Source organism: Peromyscus californicus, unplaced genomic scaffold (assembly GCF_007827085.1).
Source record: "Peromyscus californicus insignis strain IS unplaced genomic scaffold, ASM782708v3 Scaffold_18__1_contigs__length_77618521, whole genome shotgun sequence".
In the NCBI taxonomy this organism is placed as follows: Eukaryota; Metazoa; Chordata; class Mammalia; order Rodentia; family Cricetidae; genus Peromyscus; species Peromyscus californicus.
Genome location: NW_026294480.1, coordinates 64,485,960 through 64,510,389, shown reverse-complemented (window position 1 = coordinate 64,510,389; position 24,430 = coordinate 64,485,960). Strand labels below are relative to the sequence as shown.

Below are 24,430 nucleotides of genomic sequence, written 5' to 3'. Positions count from 1 at the left end.
TTGCTTGCAAGCTTGACAAGAGGTTACACCAGACACTTTACAGACCTTATTTTCTAAAAAGGAAGTAGTGTTCTAACTCCCAACCCCACAAATTGATTTTAAACCTGGGTGCAGAGCACAGTATCTCTTGCTGGCTGGTTTTATTTTATATTAGTTTTGGTTTTTCTTATTTTTTTTTTTTTTTTTTTTTTTTTTTGGTTTTTCGAGACAGGGTTTCTCTGTGTAGCTTTGCGCCTTATCCTGGAACTCGCTTTGGAGACCAGGCTGGCCTCGAACTCACAGAGATCCGCCTGGCTCTGCCTCCCGAGTGCTGGGATTAAAGGCGTGCGCCACCACCGCCCGGCTGGTTTTTCTTATTTTTATTCTTTATTAAGAAAATTTTTTATTCATTTTACATACCAACCACAGGTACCACTCTCATCCCTCCTCCCAATCCCCCAAAACCATCCCCCCAACCCACCTCCATCCCCTCCTCCAAAAATGTGAGGTCTCCCATGGGGAGTCAGCAAAGCCTGGTACATTCAATGGGTCCAAGTCCTTCCCCCTGCATCAAGGCTGTGCAAGGTGTCCGACCATAGGTATTGGGCTCCAAAAAGCCAGCTCATGCACCAGGGATAGATCCTGATCCCATTGCCAGCAGACCCTCAAACAGACAAAACTACACAACTCTCTCAATTATGCAGGGAGCCTATTCCAGTCCGAGCAGGCCACAGCTATTGGTCTAAAGTTTATGAGTTCCCACTAGCTGGGTTCAGTTGTCTCTGTAGATGTCCCCATCATGATCTTGATGCCCCTTGCTCTAGAATCCCTCTTCCCTATCTTAGACTGGACTCCTGGAGCTCAGCCTGGTGCTTGGCTGTGGATCTCTGCATCTGCTTCCATCAGTTACTGGATAAAGGCTCTGACAGTTAGTGTATTCACCAATCTGATTACCGGTGTAGGCCAGCTCAGGGGGCCCTAAGAAAGATGCATGGATCACCCGAGGAAGGAGAAATAGATGAGATCTCCTGAGTAAACTAGGGGCAAGGTGGGCAATAGCGGGTAGGGGATAGGGGATGAGAACATAAGGGAACAGGATGGTCGAGCTGAAACAGGGACAGAATGGGAGAGCAATGAAAGAGATATCTTGATAGAGGAAGACATCATAGGAATAGGGAGAAACCTGGTACTAAGGAAGTTCCCAGGAATCCATAAGGATGACCTCAGCTTGACTACTAGCTGACTTGTTTTAAAGACAGGAGTGTTTTACCATAGAAATAATCAATGCTTGTGTTAATATTTTATTTTATTTTTTAGATTCTATTCATACTGGTAGAAGAGGTAATCTGTATTCACAAAATCACATGAATGAGACAGGAAATTCATGAGATATAAAGTCCATTGCTAAACAATTTAGCTGTGATTCTTGGAAATAAACATTGATATTGTATTTTATAATATTTAATTCAGTTGTGTGCAATACTGTAAAGCCCAAGTCTCCCTTATTGTTTTCAACAGTCATAGATCTTTAACATTGCCTAGAAGCAGCTAATCTCTTCCCAGACACTTGAAAAGAACATCTTTTAAACTGTATGAAAGATGACTTAAGACGTTAGGAAGAAAATAGATCATGATCATAATTAGAAGACTAAAACTCATTCACCCATTCTTCTACTTACTAATCATTTAGCATTTTTCCTTACCTATGTACTGGACATCAGAATGGATATGAAATGGATTATGTGATTAAAGAGAAATTATCAAAGACATTTCTTATCTATCCAGTTTTTTCAGATATTTTCTAAGAAAAGAAATAAAAAGTCATTCTGCTTTTCTATTTCATGTACTCTGCAAACTAAACAAAATTTTAGAAAGATTGGTCTCCAGCAGAAGCCAAGGGCCGCTCCAAATAGAAGAATTCAGAACTTTGTCATGAAGACACTGCATACTACTTTGTAATTGCCTGAAAACAAATATTATGCCATATGGCTATTAGAACTTTCTAGAATTTGGGATCTCTGTTAGGACAATGTACTGTTTCCCTCAGAATTCACATTTTGGCTTTAGAGCTTCTTTACCATTGGGTTTAGGATGTAAGTCTCATCAATAAGATTCTGGCTAAGAAAACAACTTCCATGCCATTGTTTCCATGCTGTGGAGGTAAAGACAGAGCTACAGACTACACAGAGGAGCTACAGGAAGGAAGACACAGTTCAGATTAACTAGTTCAGACATCCATTAGATAAAGTCAATTACTCTCAATGGAGAGTACTATGCTTTCTGTTTAAGAACCAACACATAAAATAGCCTACATTGAGCAACAGTGTCCAGTTATAGGATGCTATTTGCTAGTCACTGATATATTGATACTTGGAGACTTAACCCTGCTTTCTATTGGAATGAGTTTTATCGAAATAATAAATGAGTTAATTTGTATTTAATGTTGATTTTGCCAGCAATATTTCTAGATACTTGGTATTTTATCAACTAGTTCCCTAAGACACCTACCCAAGGTAGCTTCTATTGTTACCTTCATTTTGGAGATTTGAACAATGAAATGGAAGTTGAATAAATAATAGCTTTAAGACCATGTATCCAGTTAAAGGAAGACCAGTAGAATATGGAAGGAAGATATTGAACTGGATAAGTTGACTGTATTTTCTTTGCTCTTTAACAATCTAATTCATCTTGCCAGATCCTTGGCCAAAATATAACTGCTTTTTATAAGAAAGACTTATAGTCACTGGACAATACATTTAATGATAGACTCATGTTTCCCATACAAACCTGGTAAGTTTTTAACACACTCACACATGGACACTACATTTTCAATACTGCCCAAAGCAAAGTTTCATCACATATCAAAATTGGAAATACAGTGGTAAATTTGATAATCTTCCAAAAAACATGTAAGTATGAAGTGTTATTTAGTGTAAATATAGGAGTTTATGGAAATAATAGTAATAGTTTTAGAGATTTTTTTATATTCTTGAAGTCTTACTCATTTTTCTAAATTTCACAGCTGTACAATGCCTGGCACATGGTATATACTAAGTAAATATTATCTTCCTCCCTTCTAAAAGAAGCCATATTTATGCCAAATTAATCAATGATATAAATTGGTGTTAAGTGTTTCAGTACATTCTTGTCCTTTCAGCACCCAAAGGTTGAGTGAGGATTGCTAGAGTACCAGGCTAACCTGGCTACAGTGTGAGACCCTGTCTCTAAAATATAAGGGTGGTGCATATTTCTTAGACAACAAAACGCTGGCCACTTTAGAATATAACTGTGGAGCAATTTCTGAAAATGACTTTGTACTGGGAAAATTCCATCGGTGATATTATGAAAACAAATAAAAGCAAACCAAATATACTTTATGAGAAAAAGCCCCATTCTCCAAGACACAATAAAATTGTTGAAAACTAGGGAACAGTCATGAGGCTCCCAGTAATGAGACAGGAGAGAGCATTTCAGCAATGTTTTCATTTTGCAAAATCATCTATCACAGAAAAGTATTCTGAATTGTCTGTCTTGTTTTCAATTTTGCCAAAATATATTCAGACAAAATAGCTTGAATTGGCTATCTTGTTTTTCTATTTTATTCCAGATTTATTTCTGATTATAGCTCCTTTTTTGAATTTAGATGTTTTCTCTTTGGGGGAATGAATAGTATTATGTTCAGTCTTCTCTTGCCACTCTGAAATGAACAAGAAAAAGTTCCAGGATGATCAGTTGTTTTCTTCATGGAGTTCTTCTCCTTCTACCAGGCTGTTCAGAACCTCTGGGGATGAAATCAGGGCATATCCAAGACTACCAGATCACAGCCTCCAGCGTCTTCAGAACACTCAACATGGACATGTTCACCTGGGAACCACGGAAAGCCCGGCTGGACAAACAAGGCAAAGTAAATGCTTGGACATCTGGCCACAACGACCAGTCACAGTGGTTACAGGTAATGGCCTGAGATGGTTTCACCGTCCATCACTCCTATGCCTTAAAAGATTTCCTAGTGGCTACCTGAATGTCAGAATTACTATGTTATGCTGCTTTAAATATGATTTCATATTTGAGTTTCCCAAACTGGGAAAACAGAAATAACTTACAAAATCATATCTCTGGCCTGTATTGATATATAGATGCAGCCTGTGGACAAGTTGGCTGGGAAAACTGTACCAGATCACACTATACAAACCTAATCAAATTTGTGTATCACCTGATCAAATTTGAGACAATCTGCTTGCTAGGTTTTTATCTGTTCTGATGCTTTGCATTTTATTTAATATTGGCAATTAACATCAGTATCAATCCAAAAACAATGGAGTCATGCCTCTGACCGACAGGGAGTCTCATAGTGTCATGACTCATGACAGTGTCTCCTTCCCTGTGGTTGCAAAGCAATGGGATAATTTGATTACACTCTCCTCATACAATTAATTTATAAAAGATATGTGAATTCTACTGCGTCTGATGATCACTTACAATTAAAGTAAGGTTACATCTGATCCTTTTAAAATAGTCCTCTTGAAATACCTTTATTTGTGGGATACCTTTACGCATGCATAGCTTTGTTCATGTCTCCTGAGGCAACAAAAATATGATGGCTCAATTTCATGAGATTATTTTCTTTCATAAGCGCGAGCTCCACTTTGATTTTACATTTTATTAATGAGTTTCAAAACCTGTGATAAACCATGGTATGTCTGTAAACCCTGGAAACACTTAAAATAACAGATGTTAACCCTTACCAAGTCACATTTGTCATTACTAAGGTCACCTGAAATTTCCGGTCCTATTCCCATTTTGTCACTCAGTTTTACAATTTTATGTTCCCATAATCAGAAATAGTCATTTTTTTATAGTCACCTTAAAATTTGCTTGACTCTTTACTTGGCTTATAAATGTTATGGGTGACTGTATATGAGTTTTTCCTATAATTTTTTTAAAGTGCGGGTGGGTTTCCTGTACATTACTTGGTCATCCAGCCTGCTGTTCTATTCTAGCCTTTAGCACTGCCCACTGTGTTAAATCATTTATGTAACGAGTGATTATGTGTCATGCACCTCTGAAGCATCACGTGCTCAAGCCCTAGCCTTCTTCAGGCTCTGAAGACATCTCTTGGTTCTTAGAATTCATCTTTAAATGGACTGACAGGACACCAAACTTTGTTGTCCTCTTTCCCGATGTTGCTAAGTGTTCTCTCCTAACCCCCCTTCATCACCCGGTTACCCTCTCCCTAAAGTCTCTCTTACCAACTCCATGGGCTCCGATTAACTGATTTACCAAGTACTGGTGATTTCAGCTACTCAGAGGAGACCAGGGTATCTTGAAATGATTACTATTCTTACAACCCTCCCGTCACTTCCTGATCTGAACTGCCACCCCTATTTCTTGGGTTCATCCTGAGGCTCATTAACCATCTTCCCAGTTTTTAGTCCTATGCTTTTTAAAAAATTCTGTTGTTCTAATCATAACTTGTGAGCATGAGTGGGAGGCATGTTCATGAGTGTATGCTAAAATGAAAATACAGTTCTCTTTTGCTCTTGCTGAAAAATTTTTGTTGCTTTCTCTGAGAATAAAATATAAATTCCTAATACAACCTACAGTCTTTCCCTGATTGTCCTTATTCATTTTTTACCACACTCCTTTTCATTTCCTCAGATGTAACACCCTCTGTCTCTCGTTGTTCTGTTACAAATTTACTCTTCCTAGAGAAAAGGAGAACAAGAAATCACCAGCCTCTGACACTAGATCCTTCAGCGTAGCTTTGGATGTTGCTTTCTGTGCAGAGGCTAGGCCGTTAGCATTGCCCTACTTCATCTGATCTAGGATCTCTCCTATGTTTACCTGTCTCACATTATCAGGCATCAATACCTTCCAAGACCCCCATGTAGGCTGGAAACCATACATCACACGTGATCATGTATAGAGTTTTCTTCCAGTATGCTTTGCAGTACTGTCAATTTGTGAAAGAACTAAATCTAATTCATCTTTGTTTTGTGATTTGATGGCTCCTTTTCATCATTACTCTTACGTTTGTGTGCAATTTAGAAGTAAAATAAATCTTACTTGAACAAAATCATTTCAACATAGTGATAGGCTATCTAATCAACATGGCTACTTAATGACTAATGGGCAGGCAGCACACACAGCATAGATCCACTGAACAAGGAGATGATTCATGTGTTGGGCTGTACAGAGTATGGCAGCTCAGCCTCCCATGGCACCACTCAGAAAGGATTGCTCTTTAAGAGTTGTGAAATATTTATTGCTGGAATTTCTACTTAATGCTTTTGAATTGGGTTGGTCATCAGCAACTGGAACATGAGGAACGGAAACCATAGAAAAGAGGACTGCTGTTCTCCCATGCTTTCAGCAACACCCTTGCTGTAGCACTATGAAACAATTTTGAAATTGTCGTATCATGCCTGATTGTTAGCTTCAGAATGTCTGGTGTATTGGAATGGCTGTCTGTTTACTTTCTCAGCTTGTACTCCAGTGCCTAACCAAATATAATAATTAATACTGACGTGTAGGAGATACTTCACAATGACTTGCATGTTAAAATTATTTCAACAAATGCATTTTGCTCTATACAGTATATATTTGAATTTTAGTATAAAAAGGCAATTATCATATATTTTCAAATCTTTTTTTTGTATTAGGTATCAAATTAACCCAAACATATTAGGCAAGCATTTTGCCATTGAGTAATGACTGCAACCCTTAAAATGATTATATGATTTTAAATATCTATGTATGTATGCATATATATGAAATTTTTTCATCAAACATCAAGCTTTTAAAACAGTAGTAACAATATACATCCTTTCAAACTCCTGGTGTGAGCAAACCATGGACAATGTCCATTGTCATGATTAATATTAACAATAATAAATATAAACTAACTTTGACATTTGGCTATAAAATATTTAAAAATTATAAGTATCTCAGTCTCCCCCAAGATTATCTGAATATAAGTAAACTTATTCATGATTCATAATGTCTTGTAGAGTTCTGAAAAATATTGTACAGACAAATAGCAACTCAAGCAGATGGGATTATTCTAGAAATATGCATAAAGGAACGGCTAAAGGAAAATTTCTTTAGAAGATTAAAATGAAACAAATACAGTTTACATGAATAGAGATGTAGTTCTCATAGATAACCTCCATCCATCACTTCGCTTAACATGTCTTCTTAAAGGCTCTTGCACACTGGTATCGATTCATTCTTTTGATGACATATTTTCTGTCAATCCTGAGACTAGTTTTTCAAGTGGACATCTAATTTTTGTCATGTCAAAACCTATCCAGACTCTCCAATGAAAGACAAACTGACAACTTCTTTTATTTATATATTTTTCTGACATTGTGCAAGGAAGGACTTCCAGAATGTGACTCTTTTCCCATGTTTTCTACTTAAGAGGATGTAATCTATCCATGGCACACTGTTAGCATGGGTGCTGGGTAGTGTATAGTTGAAAGTATAATTAATGTTTCGTACAAAACAATGTATATGGTGATTTTTGAACTGTTGACATATAGACCAGTTTTTATCCTTAAACAAGGTTTCTGAAATCATTTATTTTGTTGTGTTTTAAGATATAATTCATCAATCATGAGCAATACATCTTGAGAAAGGAAGCCCTTCTGTCATCTGAATTACCTTTATTCCTTGCTAATTTTTTCTTAATTTTTAAAAAGTTTCTTTCAGCAATACATAGAAGAGTCGTGTTCAGGCTTAATCTTTGTTATAACTTAATCTAATAATATTTGTAAATGAAATTTATTGGAAGTTAATCCTACCAAATACTCTTCCATTTAATTATGACATATGAGAAGACATTTTTAATGCCTTTCTTTAAGAATTCCTATGTTTTAAATATAATTTCCACATGTAATGCTTATTAGTACTCTAATTTTCTTTCCTGTCTTCTGTGATATGGAAGTATCTGGAACTTTCAGGCAGATCCTGTTAGTGTTTCAAGTGTGAAAATCATGACTGATAAGATTTCTTGAATTACTGCTAATCATGAATCCTTATTAAGGGTCTACCTAAACATGGCAAAAGTGTATGTAGGTTCAGAGGCAACCTTAAAGGAGGCATTTCTCAGACTTCCTAAAGAATGGCCTTCTATCAGGCTGTGATGTGTTCCCCGAAACTTGATAAAATAATCAAATCTTTATACCAAAAGTCCCATCAAGATGGTTTCTAGAATGTCTGCCAAAATTAAAGTATATTTTCTGCTTCTTAAAACTCTCATTGTTTCAGTAAATGAAATATCCTATAGTAATGTTGCCAGATCTATGAATATTTCTCACACATAGTTGGATTATCAAAAATTTTACCCTATAAAAGAGTTAAGTATCTACTGGGACTGGGCTCTACAGCTTCACATTTGATTAGTTGTAGTTTTCTGTGATGATCTCCATCTGTGGCAGAGAAATTTCCTCAACAGGGGGTGAGGACCACACTTATCTTTGTGTATTAGGAAACATGTTTAGAATGTATTTAGAGATTATGCTGCTTTAGTGAAGTACAGAACCAGACATGATTTCCTTATCTTAAGACCAATCCAAATAGAGAGCTTTTGGTTACTGTAAGTTATATGTTCCTTTACTGATATATGTAATATATGTACCTTTACTGTACCCTTGCAGTTATCATGCCCTGCTGGTCACTGTTGTGGCTCATAGGCATCATAGCCGGGTAGGTCTCTTGGTCATTTCCCTCCTTTGGAAGCTTCAGTGGCCTTTGAGTCTATGAAAGCTACTCTGCAGGAGGGAGGCATTCAGGACAGTTGCCACTCAGGGGCCTTTGGGTACTGTATCTGAGTGCATAGAGTCTTAAGCAGTAAGAACTTAACTTCTAACTCTAGCGGGGAGTCTCTTGGACATCTCTGACCAACAACTCAAAGACAGCTTCTTGTCTGGTGTTAGCTTTGGGGAAAGCAGTCTTTGCTTTTCAGAGGGAGCATTGTCAGCTGAGATGATAAAATTTCATTTAAACTATTTATGTATATTATATACGTACTTACATATATTACAGGGTTTTTAGGTAAATCACTAACTGTAAGAATTCTCATGACTTTTTAAGACAGTCTTACTGTTATTCTACTCTCTTCTTTTTCTATATTTCCCTTCCTCCTCTATAACTAGAACCTCCCCATTTCCCCCTTTCCTCATATCAGCTCATGTGTACCCCGCTATTCCCCTCTGTATTACCATCAACCTCCACCCTGGTAATGGTCCCTTTACTTCCCTGGTTTCTGAAGTTATTCCGGGATATGTACTCACATCAGAAGATGGGAAGCTAGATGCCTCAGACAGAAAAAAAAGACCATGCAATTTTGCTCTTTTGGGTCTGAGTTACCCAATGAAAACAACTCCTGCATCAAGGCACAGGGATCAGTGAGGTAGAGGGGGCAGAGAGTCTAAGAGCCAGAGGATCAGGAAATTTGATGTGATACTGTGCCTCCTAGTAATGTCAGAATCTACATCCATAAAGCCTCACAAACATGACTGCCTGAACAGGAGCTGAACAAGGACAAGATCAATAGACATGCCAAAGTGGAAGTGGACAGGGGAAAAATCATGAGTCCTCCACCCCACTCAAAGAACTATAGGCAAGAAAGTAAGGCTGAGAGTGGGAGAAGCAGTCTTCCTTGGGTAAGAGCACACCAACTGGTTATCCAATACCAACTGGTCAGCCCTAAAAACATACATGCAAGTAACAGGAAGGGAAGGGGGAAATGATGCAATTATATTATTATTTCAAAATCTAAAGTATTTTTAAATTAAAATAAGAAATAATAAAAAGTGTATTTCAATCACTTTTGTTAAATCACAAAAAAATTGAAATTTTGTATTTTAAATATCACACTATAAGATTGTATGGTTACTTTTCAGTAGTCAAAAGGCATGATGGATTCTCAGCTGAAATAAGAGAAATTAATTAGTGTCTAATAATCCCTTATTTCTCTTCTGGTAGTTTGCATAAGATCAAGATATCATCTTTTGACACTGCCAATTATAATAAAACATGAAGATGTGTGTGCTGGTTAAGTCATTTGTCAACTTGACACAACACAGAGTCATCCAGTAACATAGAACCGCAAATAAGAAAATGACTGCATCAGATTAGACTGTAGGAAAGACTGGGAGGCATTTTCTCAATGAAAGATTGGTGTGAAAGGGACAAGGTCATTGTGGGTAGTGCCTCCCATGACAGATGGTCCTGAGTTGTATACATAAAAAAACAAGAAAGCAGACTGAGCAACCATTGGAGAACAAGCCAGTGAGCAGCACTGCTCCATAGCTTCTGCGTCAGTTCCTGCCTCCAGGTTCCCACCCTGACTTTCCTCATCATGGACTATGAAAGTATGTGCAAAATAAATCCTTTCTTTTCCAAGTTGTTTTTAGTCAAAATGTTTTATTACAGCAACAGAGAAATAAACTAGGATTCATGTGTGTATTTCTTTCTCCAAAGTAAAATTTCAAGAAAAACATTAAAATGCAAGACAATATACTTTTAGATAGGTAGAAAATTGTAAGTGGTGTCAGCAAATGGCATAGATTGACCTCTGTAAAATACATAAATTTAAAAATGAGTATAAAAGTAAATAGAATATTTTATTTATTTAACAGATATTTTAACTTTATACCTTAAAATAGTAAAAAGTATTAGCTTAAAATAGAAGTTATGTCATTTTCTGATCTTCAATACTGAAACTCCACTTTTTGAACAGTCATGTGTTTGAAGTGCTTTATCAATAACTTTCAACAACTGAGACAATTTCTCTAACATTTATTATCTTAGTTGTTCAACTGATTCAACATGAACAGAAAATATTTAATCAATCAGAAATAAAAGTACTCATAATCTGGTAAATTACAAAATATGATTCATTTTGGTATGATTCAAGAATTTGAAGGAAAAGACTGGAGTGGATTCCTATTGATTGAAAAAAAACTCATTTTAAAATAATGTATCAGAGATTGTTGATAGCGAATAGACTATATAAGTATATATCCTATGTAAGTATATACCTTATTAGTGAAGACTATTGAAAATGCATAATTCACTATTGAAATACATCTACCAAAATCAATAATTGACAATATAATATAAATGATTAACAGCAATAAAAAAGCTATGTCAAAGGAAATGGCTTTTTATGGTCTATTGTATATGAAATTCATTAATTTAAGGTAATCTGCACAATATTTCAACCAAATTAGTAAAATTGAAAGAATGGTCAGGCTGCAATTTTAATGTTGACCTTTGTCAGACAACATCTTACCCCACAGACCTTCATTTTAATATTAATTTGGTAGAAATGTGTAAGAAAGAAATTGAGTTTAAGCTTCCTAATTAAATAAGTCTTATTTAATTTAGTTCATTTCTGATTGTAAAAGAAAGCTATGGCCATAGAACAGTGATTGGCTTGTCAGAGTCTCTGGACTATTTGTTTACAGAAGATGAAGAAGGGGTCTTTAAGGCTCTTGTGACCACTGGGTTCCCATGTATTATTTCTCAGTATGAGGAAGCATTCTGATTTTCAATGCCTACTGCCACTATTCAGTTCATAGTTGAAAACGCTCACATATGAGGAAAACACCCATAAAGAAGACCTAAAAGAACAAAAATCTGTTATTATGAACATAGATGTGAAACATCTATTGTGATTTATAACACCCGTATACCTTAAAGTAAATTCAAGGAATCAAAGAATGACCTTGCTTTACTATAAACCATCTTTAAAATGTTTTTTTTTTTAATTTATTTTAATTTATTTTGCAATACAATTCAGTTCTACATATCGGTCACGGATTCCCTTGTTCTCCCCCCTCCCGTCCCCCTCACCTTCCCCCCAACGCCCCCCCCCCCCATTCCCCTCTCCTCCAGGGCAAAGCCTTCCCCACAGACTGAGGTCAACCTGGTAGACTCAGTCCAGGTAGGTCTAGTCCCCTCCTCCCAGGCCGAGCCAAACAATCCTGCATAGGCCCCAGGTTTCAAACAGCCAACTCATGCAATGAGCACAAGATCTGGTCCCACTGCCTGGATGCCTCCCAAACAGATCAAGCCAATCAAGACCACATGAGAACAGGAAGAAGCAAAGTGCTAGAGAGGCCCACAGAAATCCACAAAGATACCCACACAACAGACTGCCGGCAATGATCGAGAGACAGCCCGAACTGACCTACTCTGGTGATGGGATGGCCAAACACCCTAATTGTTGTGCTAGAAACCTCATCCAACTACTGAGGGATCTGGATGCAGAGATCCATGACTAGGCCCTGGGTGGATCTCTGGGAGTCCAATTAACGAGAATGAGGAGGGTTTATATGAGCGAGAATTGTTGAGACCAAGGTTGGATAAAGCACAGGGACAAATAGCCAAATGAATGGAAACACATGAACTATGAACCAATGGCTGAGGGGTCCACACTGGATCAGGCCCCCCGAATGGGTGAGACAGTTAAAATGTTTTTAATGCAATTCTATCAAATTAATTCCACGCTACCCAAACGAAAAATAATAGAAATAAACAAAACACAGCTGAAGAGAGTATTTACACACAAACATTGCAGGATTTGGGATTCAAAGTTCAAAATGAAAAAAAAACACACACAGAGGGATTTGGATGTTTCTATTAATAAGCTGTGTTTAGATAGAACCATTGAAAAGCTGAATAGAAGGACTGAAACCATTAGATGTGTGTTCAGCAGGCTCATTCATGATTTGAAGATCCTGGGCATTAAATGACTTCTGTGTGTGTATGTGTGTGTGTGTGTGTGTGTGTGTGTGTGTGTGTGTGTGTGTGTGTGTGAACTTTAATTTGTGACATCAGCTATGTTTCTGTTATCAGACCTATTGATAAAATAACTTCTCTCCTTCAAAGCAATGAGTTGAAAAGCAAGCCAGTGAGTAAATCTGGACCTTGGAATACTGTTTGAAATTTGGTGAGCATTTGTAAACATGCACGAGGAAAACTGTGTTCAATTTTAATTGGTGATCATTGTCTATGCAGCTCCCCTTTCAGTAAGCCAGCAGATTCTCTTTGGTAATACGGTTGTGAGTCCATGAAGCTTACTAAGACTGGACAGTCGGTTTCCAATGCAAAGGGGACACAGCACATACTGGGCAGTGCAGGCAGTCACACTTACCACAGTGTTTGTTAAATCGTCTAGTGAGTGGGGTGACAGCTTTCCTCAAGAGGTAATACCCTTGGCCAGTTCTGACCAGCTGAGCCCCAGCCACGTATCGTGATTGACAGCTCTTTGAATATCCATCGATCTAGCTTCTTCAATTAATTGGTTGTTCTTCATGATTAAAATTACATGTACTATGATAGAATTAGTAACCATTGGGCACTGAATATTTGGAAAGTACAGTTTTGTTTTAAAATAGAACATAAGGAGAAGTGGGAATAATAATATTCTTCTCACAACTCAGTGATATGTGAGAAGAATACATATACATCACATTTTAGATGTGTGTTCTTTGTCCAGCAAACTTGGCCGTGCTTAAATTCATTTGATTTGGTTGGCTTAGTTTATCCTAGAGAACTTAGTAAGTTTTATTTTAAGTCAATGATGCTATAATGTGTAGGTAACTCCATTATACTTCTTTATATGTATGTATGCCTGCACGTACATATGCTTGTTTTATTTGTCAATTATTTAGTCGCTAGTTAAAATCAAGATAAAATGCATTTAATTATAGGAAATACTATTATTTGGAAAACACAGGCCACTGAAGCAGCTTTCATATTGTTTCTGACTGGTTTGTTTTGTAGAGAATTTGCAGCTCACTATCCCAGCTGCTGTCTTCCAAAGTTTAGTTCAGCCAAACACACATGGACAGATGCTTCATATATATATATATATATATATATATATATATACACACACACACACACACACACACACACACACACACACACACATATATTACCTTATTCTTATTATAGTATGGATATGCATCATTTTATGAAATAATATGTCTCAGTATGAAAAACAACTTAGAAAGATTACACAAATTAATACTGAAAATAAGAAAACTGTTTCCAAATTCCAACTTTTTTCTTCTATTTAGTATGATTTTTGCAATTCCATTTATATATTATATTGAATGGAATCTAATATTTGCAAAATTTTCAACACTTTTTTATAATAAAAAATATATATTCACAAATTTACTTTTTCATTCACAATTTTCTTTCTTTTCTATTGTAGACAAACAATATACAAAATTATTTCTATGAACTTTTTGTCTATATTCATATTTAATTTTCCCAAATGGATTCAATGTATTGATTTCATCTCACCTTCATGCCCTAGAGTTAGCCCAGATGTACCTAGGACTAACTGATACCATTATAATTTAAACGGGCCATATGCATTGATCATTCTAAGCAAAAAAAGTAATACAGGCTAGTTTGCTTGTTGAGAAAAAATTCTTATGATCCAAAGAGCTTAGCTAGAGAAGTTTAAAATGATACATAACTATTTTTCACTCCAGTGGTTAAAAGGTTTGTCTTTTGTTGAAATTGAATAATTTTCTTTACAACTATTTTCCTGTCCCTTAAACATGACGGTATTGTTGGTACATTGTGTTTAAGTTGATGTTTATCCTTTAAATGTGACAATTTCTGGACTTGCCTTACAGTAAAAGAGGCACTAAATCTCATGTGCATGCAATACTCCTGCAGAGCCTATATTTCAATATTCAACATTTTAAATTAAAATAGAACACTAATCTTAAGCAGTCCCCATTTTTGGAATATATTCCACATACTCTATAACAAGAACTCTAACTTATAGAAGCATCATGTATTTCTTAGAGACTTTATATACTTAACATGTTGGCCATAGGCTTGTTGAATAATAGACTTATGTTTTTCCATGTGCTTTTTCATTTATTGCTAGTTGTTTTTTTTAATCAAAAATTTCTATAAGAAGCAGAAGTATATGTGGTGATATATTGTGTACCCTAATAAAATTTGGCTGAATATCAGAGAACAGAACAAGCCACTAGATTAAACATAGATGCCAGGCAGTGGTGGCACATACTTTTAATCCTAGTACTTGGGAGGCAGAGATCCGTCTGGATATCTGTGAGTTCAAAGCCACCCTGGACTACATGAGATTGACTTAGTCTAGAAAAGAAACAGAGCCAGGGAGTGGTGGTACACACCTTTAATCCCAGTATTTGGGAAGCACACATGCCAATAATACCAGCAATAGGAAGGAAGTGATGCCTTGGCAGAGAAAGGCATATAAGGCGTGAGGAGACAGGAACTAACTGGAAGTTTTTCAGGCTGAGGAGTTGGTGAGGTAAGAGGTGGAAGCTGTGGCTTGCTCTGCTTCTCTGATCTTTCAGCATTTACCATAATATCAGGCTCTGGGTAATTATTAAAAGACCATATAGCAGTTCATGTAACATCTGGCACCCAACTACAGCACACAATATATCACCACAAGTATGCATGTTTATATTTCACTCAATAAAACATGTTCCTGTATCTATTTGATTATTTTTTCTACTATATAAATGTTCTCGTGAAAGCATTTCATCACGATGAATAGAAAAAGAAAGAAATATTTGCCTCAAATTATGATTAACATCTTGTTCTATATTTTTAAAGTGTAATACAGATTAGAATCTCGTAGTAATTGTATTCAAGTTTGTAATTGTCTTAAATGGCTTTTATATGTAGCCAAAACAAGTGTTGTTAGTAAATGAATAAAATAAATTAGGTTTCCTTCTTTCCCAAATGATGAGGTTTATCAATCTTTCTCAGTAAACAATGAGTAATACTTTTGTTAAAATTTGAGTCACTTTTGTTTTTTCTTCTTTTAACTTCCTACCACCTACTGGGGCTTCAGCCTTCCTTTCTTGCATGAAAAGCACCTTGGAGTTTTAATTCCCACGGCTACCAGATTTGATGTCCCTTCATGAGTACCCCGAGACCCATCTGTTCTGTAAGACATATGTCTGATGCGATGGGAGGAGCTGTAATGCAAGATAATGTGACTGCAAGTACTTCAGAATGCAACACTAAGTGTACATGCGTATGCTTCTACAGCTGCCTCCAAGTCTCTAATGGGAAATGGAGACATTTCTAAAAATAAGCCAACTCCAAGCTCTCAGGGAAGGAACGCACACCAACAGCTGCTTGTATCATCTTACGTCCTGGGTGTCAAAGGCATTTTCTCCAAGTGTGGTTAAAAGATGTCTGCACCTCAGTCTGCTAGCAGACTAACGCTCTTAACACCATCCTCTGAGATGCTCATGTCACTGGGTGTGTGCTACACACAGGAAAGTGCACTTGGGGACAAATACTTATGGAATTTTTTTGAAAGATGAAGTTTTAAAAAAGATGAATCATTCCTAGGCAACTATTTTAATTTGCTTTACATATATTTAATTAAAAATTGCTTGACTATTAAAAGTTCAGGCTTATGTTGACTTGACATTTGTTAAATGAAAACAACAAAACTTTAATCATTCTTATCTTTAGAGAAAATATAGTCTATCAAAGATACACATTTAGAATCAAAATCCATGAGAAAGTGGGTGCATATACTGTAATTCTGGTTTTCTCTGGCATGCATGTGATGAAATCTAAATAACTTAACATTTCAATCAGTCCTTTAATATATGTATAAATAACAGGCATATGGCTGCACATTCACAATGACAAATTGTCTAAGCAACCATCATGAATATTGCCTATATCTAAGGAGGCCTAGTATGAAATAGTTACATTTTACATTGAAAATTTATTAAATAATATTGTGTTAAACAGCCAATCTCTTCTTAATTTGAAGAATAATTTTTAAGTGAACTAATAATATATTTGTTAAGCGACTGCTTAGTGTGTTAAATTCTACTTTAGAATCCTCTGGGTTCAAAGGCTTTTTCTGCTAGTTATTAGTTATATGAACACAGTCAAGTAATTGTATCTTTTTAAAAGTATTTTAGCATTCTTATTCACTAAGTAGGGAACATAGTGCCCATGTTACAGGGTTATGTTCAGGAGTAAGTCGGTTACATGTATACGGTTCAGAGGAGATCACTGCTTTGAAAATGTCAGCTTCTATGTGGTGTTCGCTTCAGAATGACTTAGTGCTCAATGATGCCAAACATGATAGCTTCTGTCTCTTAAGGTTACCAGATAAAAATACGGGAAACTTTGCTGAATTTAAATTTCAAATAAGTGATGAATAAGTTTTAGGATAATATTGTCCAAAATATTATTGAGAAATAGTCATAAAAAAAACTCCATTCTGATTTACACAAAATTCAAATTGAACTAGGACTCTGATATTTTATTTTGCTGAGTCCAGCAACCTTATTTGATTTCTTCCTCTTGTGACATCTAACTGAAAAAAGCTTGGACATTTACATGGGATGAGGCATAGCTAATAGTAATTCTGGTAGATTGCTTGTCTGATACCATTTTACAACGTGACTCTATACCAGATGAATGGGTGTTGGAAACACTGATAGTTTAACATCAGAGCAAATATTCTTAAATTGACCTCCATGTCTAAATTGTTAATCTCCATTATTTTCTGAAGAAGAAGATGAGGCCAATGATTTTTTTTCATTAGGGACCTTTTACATCCACATATCAATCTAAGTGTTAAATTCTATAGTCAGTTTCTTTCAATATAGGAAAGAATTCAGTATAGTATTTTTCCATCTCAGGAATGGATTGAAGTTGCTAGGAACACCTCTGAGTTAAGGATTCTGAGCCTCTTGTGTCTATGATTTGTAGAACATGTTATTTGATGACATTTAAAATTATCGAAGATTCATGTAGTTTTGTTTTCTTTGAGGCGTGGTGGGTTCATATTATTTAAACATCTCATAACCTTTGCAATTTGAACTCAAATTTTCTCTGTTACCAACATTTTACTCATCTATGAAATATAGTTAATGCCCATTTCGTTGGGCTACGGGAAGATTGAAATCAGTTACACAAATACAGCTTTATATACGATGCCCAGAGAATGTAAATATGTTGGATGAGCTTTGTCTCCTTAGCACCAAAAGTTACTCTAGAAAAATGCTCACAGAAGAAGCATGAAGATGTGAGTTCAGAACCCCAGAAACCTTGTAAAGTACTCATGTGTAATTGAAGAGCTCCTTCTATGGAGAGAGGAGAGTTCCCTGCACCTCATGGCACAGCTACCTAGGTGGTGGCCACTGTGAACAATAAACCCTACCTCACCCAAGATAGAAGGCGAGGACTGAACCTCAGGTCCTCTGACTTCTACACATAAGGCCTGGCACATGCATGCATGTGTGTGAGCACACACACACACACACACACACACACACACACACATATACACACATGCGTGCACACACGTGCACACATGTACAAGTTTCAAAAAACAAGAAAGAAGGAAATATGATGTTTTTGTGCTCAGATTTGAATCTAATCCTTTCATATACTCTAAATTTTTATAATTCTGACTTTTTCTGTGACAACTCTGTTTAACTACCCACCAGAAAATGCTGAGACCCACAATCACCACCAACTCACTTCTGTTACTCGGTGTTCTATGATTCAGCTTTCCTTGTCTGGAAAGACACTAACTTGGTCAAGGTAGCCCAGTTTAACAAAGAACCACCAACCCACTTACACATTCCCTGACCACAGCTACAGCCTTCGGTGAAGACTATACATCTTCATTGTAGAAAATATTTGAGATACTTGTTTATTTTGGGCCCCAGAATTGTCAGGAGGAAGGAGGAGGCAGTGGTAGAAAATGAGTGTTGTTTCATTGGTAGAGCAAGCTTATCATAACTTATGAAAAAAGAAGAGAGGCTTTTCGGGGGAACTGAAGAAGGAAGCCACGACATGGCAGCATCTGTTACCTGGAACCATCATTTTTCTCTCAGATGAGAAATTGAAGAAAGGAATAATGTAGCTTGGCCCTGATCCGTCCTAACTCATCTGAGCTCGGTCCTCTTATTAGTGCTCAATCCTTCTCTACATGGCAGATGTTGTGACCAGCAAGAAGTAGAGAATGACAAATAACTAAGAAGCAGTCATTGAACATTTTTATGTTTTAGAAAGTTCTACCCACTGGTTGTTTGGAGGTTATTTTTGTTTGCTTGTTCAGCCATGAATTTCTTTTGGATCATAACTGGAGAACTGCAGGGCTCTACCAATTATTCAGCTCCTGCAACAAAAAAAGCAACTTAAAAATATGGCACATTAAAATTCTATTTATAAATAATATCAGGAATTAAAATACTAATTAGTCTTAAATATAGAAAACATATAATCTCTAACATACAGAAATGTTATTCTCTGGGTTTTTTTAATATACAGGAACCCATTTATATATACCATGAACATATTCTTCCCCAAGATAGTTTTTATTGTTTTAAATACGTGTGAACTATATTACAGACATCTGTCTTATTTGTTACTACCTCCCTTCTAATTTGAGACATTTGCCTAATTTTTGGTATTTCCAAAACAAAGTTGCAGTCACAGATAAGTTGTTTTCTAGAAAAGAAATCAATTAAATCTTCCTTGCATTTTTCTATTTAATCATTATGCAAATAGAACTGGAAAGGAAATGGAAATGAGCCTCAGCATTAAACTGGCCAATTACTGCTTCTTTAGATTAATGCTACGTATCCAAGAACTTCAAGTTTCAATTGAAGTCCCCCACCCAAGAGACAAAAGCAACATCACAGCTCCACACTAAACTGGGTTTTCCCTGCTGCTGGTCTATGGACTGCATGCATTTAAAATCAGCCTTGCCAGGCAGTGGTAGCACACACCTTTAATCCCAGCACTCAGGAGGCAGAGCCAAGTGGATCTCTGTGAGTTCGAGGCCAGCCTGGTCTACAGAGCGAGATCCAGGACAGGCACCAAAGCTACACAGAGAAACCCTGTCTCGAAAAACAACAACAAAAAATCGCTGAATATTTCCTCCTCAGTCTGAATAATGTTACTCACATTTTTGTTTTCAGGGATGATCATTTGACAATGAATAGTCAATTGATGCGCCTTTCCCTGGGAAAAACTATTTCTCCTAATTCTCTTGCTCTCAGTATTCCTTAATTGCCTGTGGTATTTTGTATAGGGTTGAGGCCTTGTGGGCTTTTCCCCATCCACTTTGGCATCTCTATTGGTGATACCCTTGTTCAGCTTATGTTTAGGCAGTCATGTTAGTGAGACTTTATTGGTGTAACTTTTGAGATTACAAGGAGACAGTCTCCCAGCAAGTCCCTGATCCTCTGGCTCTTACAATCTTTTTGCCTCCTCTGCCACAACAGCCCTCTTGCCATAGATGTGGGAGTGTTCTGTAGATGTGTACCTTAGAACTGAGTTCCACAATTCTGCATTTTGATTAGCTGTAGCTTTGTGTAGTGGTCTCTCTTTGTTGGAAAGAGAAGATTCCTTGATGAAGGGTGAAGACTTATCTGTATCAGGCAACAAACATTTTAGGCAACTACAGGCCTTACAAACCTTTTCATTATAGATATGGGAGTCACGTGAAGATACACAAGGATTAGAATGTGTCAACATGACTGCTCAATACAATTGCAAAACTAAAATTTTAGTTCTGGAAAAAGCTGTCCTCAATTAAAACTGCTGCACACTAATGGTCACACACTCTCATTACATTTTGTTTTCCTTTTCAGATACTTAGTCTCTCTTGTTAAGTAGGTGATAAATGCATAAAAGAACAATTAATGAAAAAAGAAGCTATGAAGTTGAAAGAGGGCAAGGGGGATGTACGAGAGAGTTTGGAAGGAAGAAAGGATAGGGAGAAATATTTTAACTATAACAACAAAAATAGCATCAAGACTGAATTCTGATGAGATGTCTAAAAATGTTTTACTTGCAATGATTCACCTTAAAACCTACAAATAAACTGGGTTCTTTGGCTTTGCCATTAATATATTTCAGGCACCTGGGCAGATGGTCGGGCCCTTCTGCACCCCAAATATTTCTTTTCAAAACAGAGAGAACACTACATAACTATCCTGCCTTTCTAAATGATACCTTGTCTTACATCCAGAGAAAGAATAATGTCTGTGATTGTGTATTAAGAGTATAATTGATCCAGAGAGAATCAAGAATCATAATGAGAAGCACTGACTGTACCCATCCTTAGCTCAAAGAAGACACATGTTACCGGCATGGACAAGGTAAGAGACAGGTCTCTTGAGTACTGTACATGCTGCCATGCATCACTCTTTAGGAAATTCAGGAGAATATGGCTCAGTGATTACGGGTTTTCACTCCACTGAGTTTATACTCCTCAACTATGAGATTTTTCTAAAGAAAGGTAAATATTTTAATACCATCTAAATATTGCATTTGCCTCAAATAATATTTATCACATGAACTCTAGCACCTGACTATGAAGTTCAGAGGTGAAGAAAAAGACAAAATTTCTGACCTGCAGAACTTTATTCACAATAAAGATAGTTATAAATCAAAAATCAAAGAATGGAAAATGTATACTCTGTAAATTCTAGGACTCTTATGCAGATCTAGTAGAGGGCTAGCATAGGGCTCTGTGAAGATATCTGAGAATTGATTAGTTAGAATGCAAGCCTTAAGTGTGACTTGGGTTGGTTATGCCTTCACAAAGGAGTTAGAAAGAATAATTTCAAAAAAAGTTTCAGAAAAATATCAATATGTGTATTTCTGTTGATAAAATAATAAAAAAATCCAAATAGATTGAGAAGCAAGAAATTCAGTTAATATCCACTTCATATGAAGCATTGTTGCACTAAACAATGTACTTTACATTTCATTTTATAAAGTGATAATATGCTTACAAAATGAAAAACGCAATTCTTAGTGAAATCGTTGATCAATGGGGCATTCTGCTTCAAAGACCATTTTTGTGAAGTTTATTGTGAATTAAATGAAAGTAATTTTAGGAGATCATCATCTTTTAAAAATGTAACTTGTTTTATTTCTTAGCACTTTAGCGAAGAAATAAAAACATGCAATTTAATATGAAAAATAAACTGTTTTGTAGTAAAACATGAAATGAGATCATCCTTTTTTCGTAAACGAATCAATGGTATCTTTGCTGAGATTTGAGATTTGGTTGCTATAGCACCCTGAGGATGAATTAAACTCCTTGGTCTCCTAAGTTGAATCAAACTCTAGAATAAAAAAGAAAAAAAGAAAGAAAAGAATAATAAAAACAAACTTGAATTGTCTAGATGCTCAGATGAATTTTTCTGATCTCAAGTTAGTACTATTGATGATTATGGTATGTGACTCAATTTAGTTTTTCCCAACCTCATATTCACTTGAAAATTCAATATAATTTCAATATAGTCTTACAGTCTATAATACAAAGTAGTGGCACAGATTTCCTTTCTTTAAATAATAAAAATCTATCTTCCAAAACTGTAAGTACAAAGAATAGGTCGATCAATTGTGTCTTTAGTATTTATGGGACTTTATGTCATTACTGGGACCAACTTTTACCAGGTGAGAAAAAACTCAGGATTCTCAGGGGATATTGAGTGGTAGGAAGATGGAAAGACCAGGCAGGTTCTGATCATTGTGGTCTAAATTTTAGCTCTGTTTATTATGTTTACTGGTTGTGTGTACACATTTCCCATCTCAGGATGTTTCATCTTCAAAATGAGACTAACCTTATTTCAAGGGATTATTATGGATTTAGAATGCCTTGGCATCCATGAGTGTGGCTTGTATGCCGATGGCATGTAAGCAATGCATGGACTTTCTTCCTTATCCTTGCTCCACATATGTTCAGTGTGCAAAATTACAGTAAGAGCCATCATATATGGATTGAAGGCAACTTTTTCGTGTGTGTGTGTGTGTGTGTGTGTGTGTGTGTGTGTGGTCTACCAACAAAGTTTTTTTGATGATATGATTATTATTATGACTGCCCCAAAGATGACTAACCTATGATCTGATTCAGTTTCCCTTCATCATCTAAATGATGACAAGACGTCTAAACTGACTTGATCATGTTTCTCTCCTAAAAGGCGAAACACAAGAACACATCCTTTAACCTTTGGAAAACAAACAAACAAACAAACAAAAAGCAGTTTAATTTTTAAACCAAAAAAATGTGAAGTGAGAAATAAGTGCCATTGTTTCCTCAATGAAATGATTCTTTCTAATTCAGTTGTATACATCTGTGTTTGTGTTGAATGACAAGTGTAATTATGCACCTGCAAAGTGTAGCTCTTCTCATTTTAGCAACATTTATGAAACTATTTAGAAAATACACAACCAATTACTCTTTTAAAATGTGTAACTTTAAATGTTGGAACCTTTTTAATCTGTCAATATTTTGACCTACTGCCTGCATGCAGGAGAGGCACACAGATATTGCTTCCACGAATTTTCCCTTTATTCTTTAGAGCAGTGGTTCCCAACCTATGGGTTGCAACCTCTTTGGGGTTGAATGACCCTTTCACAGGGGCCACATATCAGACATCCAGCAAATCAAATATTTATATTACAATTCATAGTAGTAGCAAAAATTACAGTTATGAAGTAGCAACAAAAATAATTGTATGGTTGGGGGTCACAAAAAAATGTATTAAAGGGTCACACCATTAGGAAGGTTGAGAACCACTGCTTTAGAGTAAGCTGAGGATCTTGGGGTCTTCTTATTGATTGACAATGGTGACGAGTTATCCAATGTTTCCCCTCAAGATAGTACCACTCAAGGAAGAAGACAGCTATGATTCTTCAGCCAGAAACAAAGGGGTAGGGATTTAGAAAATCCCCATTTAAATTTGACTGTCATATTAAAATATTTAGTCACAGACATCTCAGCTTCTAGTTTATTTAAATCAAAGTATCCTCCTAAGCAGAATTGCCAGGAAGTACCTTGTGTCTCACACGAACCTGCAACAGACTTCCGTCGACATCCCAGATTCTCTGCACTTCCTCCAAAATTCAATTGTTGATCATTTGCTGTTTGTGAATCATATGAACCTTGTAGGTAACTTAATAACAATTTTGAAGTCAGAAAAAGAAAAAATTGAATAACGTATGTTAAGGAGGAAGACAACAAGTCACTAACTTCTATTCCTTGAATGATTTTATTTTTAATACACAAAGCTGATTTGTGATCAAGACATAATAAACTTTGGAAGAACCCAGCACCATAGGAACAAGGCAAGAGGCAATACACCAAGAAGGTGGTAGAGAATGAAAGAAAAAAAAATCATCCTGCACCAGAATGGATGAACAGACAAGCAAACTGTAGATCTAAAAGTTGGGAAAGACTCCAAGATATTCTTTTATGGGCAAGCTGGGGCTGACAGCTTACTTGCCTTGAAATATGACCTTCTTGCCAACAGAGGAACTGTTCAAACATAAGGTTTCTGAATCTCTCCCATGTGTCAGTGAGCATGCCCAAGAGGAGACTTCTCCAAACGATCCCGCAGTC

At 36.3% G+C, this 24,430-nt stretch overlaps 1 protein-coding gene across 2 annotated transcripts in view; it reads left to right on the top strand.

Annotated features, from left to right (window-relative positions):
- Window positions 1-24,430, top strand: part of Edil3 (EGF like repeats and discoidin domains 3) — a 457,317-nt gene that overhangs the window by 348,883 nt on the left and 84,004 nt on the right. For both annotated transcript variants that reach the window (XM_052743643.1, XM_052743642.1), the window contains one exon: window positions 3,747-3,931. In XM_052743643.1, the coding sequence (XP_052599603.1) occupies window positions 3,747-3,931 (185 nt within the window). The remainder of the gene's footprint in view (window positions 1-3,746; window positions 3,932-24,430) is intronic.